Genomic DNA, 10641 nt, shown 5'->3' with positions numbered 1-10641 from the left:
GTGTAGTTGTTTTATCAATCTCCCCATTTGCAAATGCTCAGAAAAAAACCTGTGATGTCAAATGACCAAAACCTGACATTTAAAGGGGTGAGCATCTGATATTTAAAGGGAAGTAATTTCCAGACACTTATCATCTGACACCAATTAACCCCTATGAATGTTGAAGGGCCTGAATGAGCCAATAAGAGCTGCCTGTGTGTCTGCCAATGTGGACACACTGCTTCATTGATGTAGAAAACTTACACTCCTCGTCATTGGCGTCTGGTTCCTCTATGAGTGTGCAGTCAATTAGGGACAAAACTCCACCTTGCTGCAAGAGTTTAATAGCAAATATTAGTTTAACAGTTTATTGGCATTTTGTATCAATTAAAAAATGTATTTCCTCTCTGAGATCTACTTAAACTACTGAGGTGAAGGGGTTCTCACCTTGAGAAGGTGCAGTTTTCCACCAGAGCTGCGTGTGCAGACAAGGAAGTGTTTGGTGAAGAGGAAGCACTGCCTTTCCCCTTCCTTCTTTAGAGAGAGAGAGCCTAGACGGACCTTACTTAGCTTCCCTCGCTCAACCGACGGCAGCTGGATCAGAGAGCCTGAGGAGCAGGACCGGCACAGGATTACATTACATTTCATTAAGCTGACACTAAGCTGAGGGCTGCGTTTACTAAGCATCTGAAGTGGAACAAAAATGCATGTGTATAGCAACAATAGTGAATTTCTGCACACACTGACAGATGGAGAAAAAAAAATGACAGAGGAGATGATTAAGCACCTAAGATTCAGTGGCAATAATTGTATCTCTGCTTGAAGGAATAAAAACAGACAGTCAAAACTGGTGTCAGCACTTGACATGTGATTCAACTGCAGTAGGAACATAACAATCTGCTCTCCTGTGCAGCCGTAATGCAGCATGCCATATATGTTTCACATAGCAGGTATGCACACTCTGTATGTTTAGAGCACCTCAAATGGAAAATTGACTTGATCTGAGTAAGTGACCTAGACTAATCAGGAGTCATATATCCTTTTAGCCTTAGATAGCCTTTGTCTGTCTCTCCAACCACGTGTCGCTTAAAGCAGTTGCTGAAAAATACAATTTATGAAGTTCATTTGAGATTAAGGTGATCAAAAAGGACTTAGTTTTGTAAGATTAGGCAGACTGTTGATTCTGGCTCTGTGACGTCACACTAAAACGTTGGCAGACACCACATTCATTTTGTTTATCTCCACTGTAAAAGAATGAGAACTGGCATAATTTTACATTACATTAAAAACGGCATCACTGTTTGCCTAAAGCAACTTATATATAAGATGTGCATTGAAAGTCCTTAATAACAAGATCTGGATGTCATCAAAACTTGGAAGTGCTTCCCTCCTAAACAAACAACTGTGCTACAGTGCAAGTGCTTAGAGGCTTTTCATTTAGCAAAGAGAAATGGGTTTAATCTGACAGTTTCATGTAGGAAACTACTAAAACATATATGAAATGTGAATAAACTAAATAAGTAAAATATTCTGTTTTGAACTCTTTGATAATAATTCATTAGAAAGACCTGGCAAAAGATTTGACACACAAGGTACTCCCTCAGTGTCCAGGGCTTTCCAATGTAACCCCTCCACCGTCATGTAATGTGCTTATTTTAACCCAAAACACAATGTTTTCCAAAACTTAAACAAGTAGTTTTGGTGCCTAAACCTAACCAAACTGCATATATATATATATATATATATATATATATATATGCACTATGAAATATATATATATATATATCATAGGGACACTCAAGGTACCTTGTGTGTAAAATACCAACGCTTTGTCAGGCTTTCTCAAAGCATCAGTATTTGACGCCCTGAGATGAGAATGTGTTGCATTTCACTTGACAAGTTGACAGAGAGCCAAATTTGTCATAATCTGCCCCTAAGCCAGTTGTCAGCAATAGGCGGCACGCGGGCCAAAGCAGCCAGATTTCTTTGATAGCGGCAAAAATAATAATAAATGATCGGGATCCAAGCAAGTCACGAAAAACGCAACATTTGACATTTTCAGAGGAGAAGAACAGACGCACATGATTTAAGAGATTGAAGTGATGAAATAATTTGGACTTTGATATAATTGCGGAAAAACAAACTTGTTTTTTTCAGTATCACCTTAAAATCAGAGAGCGTCATTATATTTTGCCTACTGGGTGAAATGTTCAACCCACCTGCGAGATTTTGTGTTTCCAAGATTTAAAGTTTAAGCTGCACACCTTTAAGCAGAGAAAAATAAGACTAAAATGTCACAGGATCCTTCAGATCTCTAGAGAAGGTGACTTACTGACTGAGCTACTGGGGAGAGGCTCTGCCCACACACCTTCCCACAAGTGAAGCTAGTGATGTCACATGTGCTAGCCCCGCATAGGTTTGTCAGTTAAAACCAAAACTTAAAACGCTTACAACTGTCAAGATGTTGGTGAGAAAATTCTGAAATAAAATCACACATCATTCTGCCGGTTTTGAAGAGATACAATCTCTTCACAATCAATTTGTTAAAAAAAAGATACTAACAGCAAGTACGGATTAAACACACAATTCCCTGAACAGGAGTCCTGTACACTACCAGCTGAGCTAATCACATACAGGAAATAACAGAAATAATGGAATATAAATGGTGAATAAAAAACATTGGCCCAATGCCAGACTTATTTGCCAACCCCTGCCCCAAGCCATAATATATCCTCTGTTTTCCCATTCCTTGTGTTTTTGTCTGTCACCAGTCTGTTTCTCCCTGTGTAATGAGTGACTGTAGGCGTGGCATTCCCAGCTCTCCTCTCTGGGCTTGTTACCTCTACGAGGTACACATGGCACGGTCTACTTTGGATTTTTGATAAGTATAGCTCTTTTTGCTTCATGTGATTTTGCCCTGTTTTTTGCCCATCTGCTTCTGCCTCTTTGTCTGTGTCTGGATCCATTTTCTGACACCTGTCCTGACAAAATCTTCTCCAGTCGAAAGTATTATAGTGTCTAATGCCATGATTCAGTGACTGAGCTCCACCAAGGTACCGTGTCTGTGCTTTCAGATCACAGGTTGACAGGCAGGAGCATCATATTGTCAGGAAAACCTCCAGAGCTTTACTGTCTGGTGAGCAATGCTGTGAGCTTACTTACCCTGCCTGACAAAGGTCTGGCTGGTGTCCAGAAGGATGTCACAGCCCTCCACTATCATCCTCTCAATGGCCAGGTTCTTCCGGATGTTCTCCGTGTCACTCACCTCGTCATGCATTACTCTGGGCACGTACAAACACACTAGTTAGTTCAGTATTCAGTGTCAAGATGTATAAGGACATTGTGACAACCAGACACATACCTTGACAGTTCCTCTAATTTGGACTTGGCGAATTCAAGACTCTTGCGCTCCACATGCTCATGAGGTGTGTGTGCCAGTAACTCATGCAAAGTGATGATGTAGCGAGGAATCTATTGAAATATATGAACAATTCATAAAAAAAATGTTCGCAATAGATGGAGGCAAGAGTTTGCATTAAAAAACTAGTGTGTGCTGGTGCTCATGAACTACCTGGAACATGGGGTATGTGAGGAAGGTCTCAAGCATCCTTCCCTCACATGCGGCATTAGACTCATACTGTTTCAGCAGCTTGTCAAAGTCTCTGTTCTGCTTACAGTTGGCCAAAACCTGCAGGCTGTACTGATGGTTACGCACAAACTCCTGATAGATGTTCAGCATAGGCAGCAGGATGTCAAATAGGTCAGCTAGAAACAAAAACAAACACATATAAATACATATGTATGTACGTAGTATGTAAAGTCACATGAGGGTAAGTCTAAGAATAAAATTACAAACTATTTCCCACCAGCAGTTGGTTTTAGTTATACATTTAGTTGCTACCACTACAGTAGTACAACCATGGTGTTGTTACATCCACCATTTGTTTTCATCTATGAGTAGTCAAATATAAACATCTTTTATCTACTCCCCAAATGCTCATGTTGGAGCATTATCTCTTGGTACTGTTTTTATTACAGATGTTTTGTGATTGTTGATTTGTGATTATGTAGAACTGAGTTTTTCTGCGATAGTTACCGCAAACTATGTTAGCTGTCTGAGACTAACGTGCTGCTAACACAACTAAGCAACTGTTAAATTACTAATAATAATAATAATAATGCATTTTATTTAATGGCGCCTTTCATAACACCCAAGGTCACCTCACAAACAATATACAGATCACTGCATAAAACAATACACACAACAAACAAGCCGCATACAGATAAGACGCGTTTTAAAAGTCAACAAGCAGTCACTATTGCGAACATCAAGGGGAAGAGAGTTCCATAGGCGGGGGGCAGCATAACTAAAAGATCTGGCACCCATGGTATTTAGTCGAATCCGGGGTACCACAAGAGAAATTGAAGATGAAGATCTGAGAGCACATGAAGGGGTGTAAACATGGAGAAGTTGTGTAAGGTATTGGGGTGCAAGACTATGAAGTGCCTTATAAGTAAGAAGCAGGATCTTAAATTCAACTCTATACTTAACTGGAAGCCAGTGCAATCGCTGAAGAACTGGAGAAATGTGCTCAGTATAAGGAGTTCTAGAAAGAACACGAGCTGCAGAATTCTGAACTAACTGAAGCTTATGTAGCAATTTGGAGGGAACACCTGTGAAAAGAACATTACAGTAGTCTATACGTGAAGTGACCAGTGCATGAATAAGAACTGCAGTATTATTATTTGAAAGAAAGGGGCAGAGACAGTTAATATTACGCAAGTGGAAGTATGCAATCCACGTGATATTATTAATTTGAGCTTCAAAGGATAGTGTGCTATCCATGATGACACCCACACTTTTAACCTGTGAAAAAGGATAGATTACAGTATTCTTTAATTTCAGCTAAACAGCTGGACAAAGATTGTGGTGTGAAAGAACCAGTGGGTTTGGCAGACAAGTAGAGTTGGGTGTCATCCGCATAACAGTGGAAATGAATCCCATATTTCCTCAAAATATAACCAAGAGGGAGCATGTAAATAATGAAAAGAAGCGGGCCCAAGACAGAACCCTGGGGAACACCAGTAATGACTATAGATGTTCTTGATCGAAAACCTTTTAATTGAATACGCTGACTGCGTCCAGATAGATATGACCTAAACCAAGACAAAGCAGTGCCAATAGAAGCTAATCTGTCAAGAAGCATCTTAAGTGAGACAGTATCAAAAGCAGCGCTCAAGTCTAAATTACTGTTGGGCTAAGTGTTATAGCGTTTTACTTTTACATTAACTCTCGTGGACTTTATGTGTATGTTAACTAGATTAATTACTGCCTTGCACTTCCTATTACAATTTAATGTTAAGGCGAAAATATGTCCTCTTTTTTGGGACCTAAAATATGTGACTGGTCGGGATTTCTAAATCTCTCAAAATATCTTCGATTAGGCTTTTGCGTTCTACAGTTGGCATTGATTTTGTGCGTTTTTGCATTGCTTTGACCTTTCTCTTTAGGTCCCACCTTCTTGCATGCTACCATTGGTCGCTCATAAAAGCTTAAATGTCCTTTACACAAACACTGGTCAAACTGCATCTCAGTGATTACCCTCAGCACCACAGCAACAGCTAAGAGACAGAGCAGCAGCTGGCTTGTCAACAGTGGCAGGTATAGGATACCATTATATGAAATTAAAATGAATACACTAACATAAGCCTTAACCAAACCTTAACAAGAAAGAAAACGGTTTTATTTGTGAATCAGTTGAATTGTTGAATCTCAACTAATAAGCTGCTGAAATGTTACTAATAGGCCTAATATAAACAATATGTAGGCAGACATTAGCCAAATAAAGCGTAACCTATAAATATATTAGTATTATACTAACATGAAACTTTTTGTTTAATGTTATTTAATGTTAGTATATTATACTAGGTCCTCCTCCAGTTGAATAGAGTCTCTGCAGTGGACAGATGTAGATTTAGCCTCTCTTTTTGAGAGCAACACACTCCTTGTTCTAACATTGTTTCTAATTGTCCAATACAGTTGTCACAGTTTGTTAATTGCTTCCAATAAAAACGCCAACTGCTGTCTTCAACCTTTACTGGAGGTGTGCTCAGCTCGCTGCATAGCTGTGTACCGTACCTCCACTCATAATGAGGGTATAAGGCCAAGGTAAATAATAAATTGTCAAAATAAAGGAAAAACTATTTAATTTGCTAATATAAATTCATCCAAGTCAACCTAAATCGAAGAGGCGGTGGAGAAGATGTTGCTATGGTAGCCTGATGTTAAAGGGAAATGGGATAAGACTGATTGTCAGATTGAGTGTCTGCATCATCATGGCCTTAGATAAATGACAAAATCTACAAAAATAAATATAACCTCATTTGAACATTCATGGGACATTCTGAAATAGCATTGGATGAAGTAAATCCAAGTTTCCTAATTCACTGCAGAGAACCAAATGACTTTATCATCAGGCTGTTCAATGGACATGCCCTCAAAAAGATAAATGAATAAAAGCCATGCAAGAAAAGCAAAAACAGATTATTAGAACCTCCATTATAATAGTCATAGATGGATGCTTCTATCAATTTCAACATAGCCTGTGAGTATTTAAATGCACATTTTATTGGAGACTCTGTATTTTAATAACAATGTCAGAAAGCAATCAGTCTATACCGAAAATACTACAGAAATTGATTTGATGTCAAACATATTGTTGATCAAAAATCTACATTCAGCGTCAGCCTACAGCACAGTGTCAGATAAGGGTGACATGTTGAATCACTCTGCCCTTTTTATACTGAATTTGTCACAAGCTGTTGTGTCTTTCGGCAGTCTGTCTCCTTGGTGATGCTTATCTATTAAGGGAGCTTCTGTTTTAAGAGGTGAATATGTGGCATGCCTTCTGGTCTGGGTGGTCATTGTGAAGACAATGAATGTGCTCGTTGCAGAACAAGATAGGGAATTAAGCGTGTGTGTGTATCTGCGTGAATGGGGTAGTAAAACGTCAAGACTGACGTGTGTGTTGTGTGTGTGTGTGTGTGTGTGTGTGTGTGTGTGTGTGTGCGCGCACGCACAGAGTGTGTATTTGTGTGTGTGTGCACAGACTGTGTATTTGTGTGTTTTGAGTATTGTGTGAGGTTAAGTAACAGCTTACCCAGCACAAGAGTTGGCCAGTTGGCTATCCTCGCCTTCAAGCCTTGATGAAAAATCTCATGTAGGAACATGATGGTCTCACTGAAGACACAGTGTAAATGCAGTGTGAAAACAAAAAGACAAATGGCTTTATTTTATTTATTTTTTTATTCCTCAGTGTCTGTCTCCTGCATAATTAGCACGTCAGTGATTCACTCATTAAAAGTAAAGATGGACACAAACACATTTACCCAGACATACACACCTGTTGAGGAAGATGCTGCTGACGTCGTCGTGGTTGATGGGGGGTTTCTTAGAGCTGGCAGCCATCCTCAGAGGTCTGAGGAAACAGTTCACCAGGATGTAGAGCTGGTGGACGTACCTGTCGTCACACAAAAACAAACAGAACAATACTCATTTTACCTAATGTCTGGGACTCAAACAGGCTTTAGACCAGTACAGTAAAGCAGACTCCCGGCAATTGATGTTGTTAATATTTAATAGTTGGGTTATGCAATATATTTTCAGTTTTGTCTTACATTTCCTGAATGTTTTGATTTTGTTCTAGCTGAGAGTAATAAATTCTGAGTGCCTCTCCCTATTTGCTCCTCGTTGTACATACATTACTAATGACCTTTCACCAAATTTGCAACATGCAAGTTGTGATATGCAACATGAAATAATTCTGACATGTTTCTTTAATTAAAATAAATGCTATACGTGTGACCCATGCATAAGCATGTGGGAGGCCTGCAGGACTGGAAATATCATCTGCAATTTTTGAACGACAATCTGTAGTGAAACGTGAAGCTACAACCACCTGCAATCTGTGTGTAATCAGGACTCGGAAATCTCGAAAGGGGGCCCAGGTCTCAGCTCTCAATTAATCTGATTACTCTTTCATCAAATATATTGCATTTTTAAAAATATTTTATATTTGTCCAGCGCCAGCTCTAGGTCATGTTTATTCATTAAAGCATAACTGATTTGGTTTACAGCATCTGAACTGGAGGAGGTAGTTTTGTTTGACAAGTACAGTACCATCTGACTCTGATTCAGTTCAGTTCAATCCAACACATGTACAGAAGAGATGGTTGAGATATCTATTTATATCTATTTATAGATAGATAGATAGATAGATAGATAGATAGATAGATAGATAGATAGATCTTCTATCTAATCTTCTATCAGTGTATATTTTAACTTTCTCTAACTATCAATATATAGTTTTCATACAGTATAGATACAGATATGTATATAACTATATATACAGTATATCATGATAATAGTTGGGTTTTTTTTATTCAATTAAGGTGATATATCGGGATGGAATATCTGTTAAAGACCTGACTTGCAATAATAAGACCTTCATCACAATTGTGCAAAAATCCTGTAAATCCAATATTATCAGAATGCAGTCCTGTTCACAGATTTGCATAATTGTCTGAAATGGTGTCATACAACTAGAAATATTGAAATGACATCTACTCCAGTTTTTATGATTTAACATAAAAGGCTGACAAAATCTCTGTCTTCTCATTTATCATCATATCGGCCAGATCTACTGTATATTGCTTACAGTAAACAAACAAACCCTCCGTTCTTGAGCATTAATCTACAGTAAGTAAGATTCACCATCTATTGCAAAGCTTGACAATAGTGACAGCTTTTCTTCAGTCTGTGCTGCTACTCTAGGCATAATGTATCTACATACTCTGTCTCTGCCTCCACCATGTTGAAGACGATCTGGTTCCTCTTCCTCATGCTCTCAGCGTGAGGAGAGCAGATGTAGTCCTGAACAATGATCTTCCACTTCCTCCGACAGAGCCAGCCCCGCATGAAACTCTGCACCTGAAGAGATACAAACAAGGTAGCTTAGACACGGTCAGACACACAGAGCACACCGCACATACTGTGCACAACACAGAAAAGAAAAACACATGAAACCTAATTTCAACTTGAAATAAGATGGCGGAAAATAATCGATTTACCTTTTTGATCTTTTTTATATCTGGGTCTTCATTTTCATGGTTGACATGGTAAGGCCGCATTCGCTCCTTAGTTTTGTTCAGAGCAACAATCTTTAAAGAAAAAATCATGAGACATAATATGGGTGAAAATGTCTGCAAAGAAGACACGTTAAATTACATTAAAATCACATTAAAGAGAAACAATGGTCTTCTGAGGTATAGTGAAAAAGTGATAAGATTTAATCAATGAGGATATTATATTCCTAAAGGGACTAACAGTCATTTGGTTGAATGTTGCATAAGTGATAGTCATGCAGTGTGTGCTCAGTGAACTGTTGGTACGATTGCACCAGATAGACATCAGACTTCCTCATCTTTGACAATCTCGTGCCTTCATTCAGAAAGAGAGAATGACGTGGGGGAGGGCTGCTATCAGCTGGTGACAGTAACCAAATTAAAGCTTATATGTGCCTGATCACCTGTAGTCACAGCAGGTAGTGAAGACAAAATATAATCCCCTGCAGCTGAATATGTTCTATTTCTAGCAGAAGCCAGTCCATGGAAATCATAATATCAAGGCCTTTTAAAGAACTAATCTATCTAATTATGTCAATTTTTGAGTACTTTTTACAGCCTCGAAATACTTTCTTCAGCGGAGTCACATTAGTCTTTAGACATGTGACATTTACTTGCTGCAGGTAAGAAAAGCCAGCCGCCTACCACAAATTTAATGTCATCTTCCAGGTTTGAAAACTGAGGCAAACATGATACACATCACAAAGGGAATAAGCCAACACAAAATGTTATTAAGCTGTGGAGAAAATCACATTTCACATTGTAAACCTAATAATAGATAGCACCACTTCTCTTTAAAGAACAGTGATGACCAACATCAAACATATCTAGTAAAAGATTTTTCTAGACTGGCTCTCGTACTATATTACTTTCCCCCATTTGCTTTTACCTTCAGGCCTCTTGACAACGCCAGTTTATCACAGAGGGAGAAAAGCATGAAAGATGAAACCAAAGTTGTTGTTCACTCGGCTATCATGCAAATGGCAGCGGAGAGGAGCGAGTCTGCCAACTGTTGACAGTTACAGTGGCTAGTTGGTTTAATTATTCATAAATACGGAGCAACACACACACATACACACAAAAACAAACAAACAAGCGTGTGTTTTAATGAGATGGATCATCAACTGCACACTGGCTCTCAAAATCTAATCCTTTTTTCACGAGCAGTCCAATTACACAGGCAGATGTTTCCTAATATAAAATGTCTTTCATTAGCATTTTCATTATCAACGGATCTCACTGCATCCTGCCACTGAGATATTATCACAGTGTGTAGCAGGGGGGAGTGTCCGCCACACTTGTTGCTTCAAGGGAGAATTACAACTAAAAGCAGCGCAACAGGTTAGTCCAGATGAGCACAGACAGAAGTGAAAATGACAGTGGATATGTGATTTATGGAGATGTTAGCAGCTAGCCAACAGGAAAATAGCTTTCCCTGGAGCCAACTGTTGCACAGGCAAAAATCCAATTTCAATCAAG

The 10641-nt window shown here is 38.9% G+C and overlaps 1 protein-coding gene across 1 annotated transcript in view; it reads right to left on the bottom strand.

Moving 5' to 3' along the window:
• The window catches only part of rasgrf2b (Ras protein-specific guanine nucleotide-releasing factor 2b), a 73402-nt gene that overhangs the window by 18463 nt on the left and 44298 nt on the right, over positions 1–10641 (bottom strand). The window contains exons 4-12 of the mRNA XM_046033982.1: positions 9109–9198; positions 8832–8968; positions 7383–7499; positions 7140–7219; positions 3551–3744; positions 3341–3450; positions 3142–3260; positions 427–587; positions 244–310 (exon numbers count right to left, since the gene is read on the bottom strand). Of these exons, the coding sequence (XP_045889938.1) occupies positions 244–310; positions 427–587; positions 3142–3260; positions 3341–3450; positions 3551–3744; positions 7140–7219; positions 7383–7499; positions 8832–8968; positions 9109–9198 (1075 nt within the window). The remainder of the gene's footprint in view (positions 1–243; positions 311–426; positions 588–3141; positions 3261–3340; positions 3451–3550; positions 3745–7139; positions 7220–7382; positions 7500–8831; positions 8969–9108; positions 9199–10641) is intronic.

This window comes from Micropterus dolomieu, linkage group LG21, assembly GCF_021292245.1.
Source record: "Micropterus dolomieu isolate WLL.071019.BEF.003 ecotype Adirondacks linkage group LG21, ASM2129224v1, whole genome shotgun sequence".
NCBI classification, from domain to species: domain Eukaryota; kingdom Metazoa; phylum Chordata; class Actinopteri; order Centrarchiformes; family Centrarchidae; genus Micropterus; species Micropterus dolomieu.
Note: the sequence above shows the minus strand (reverse complement) of the source record. Positions and strands in the feature narration are given on the sequence as shown.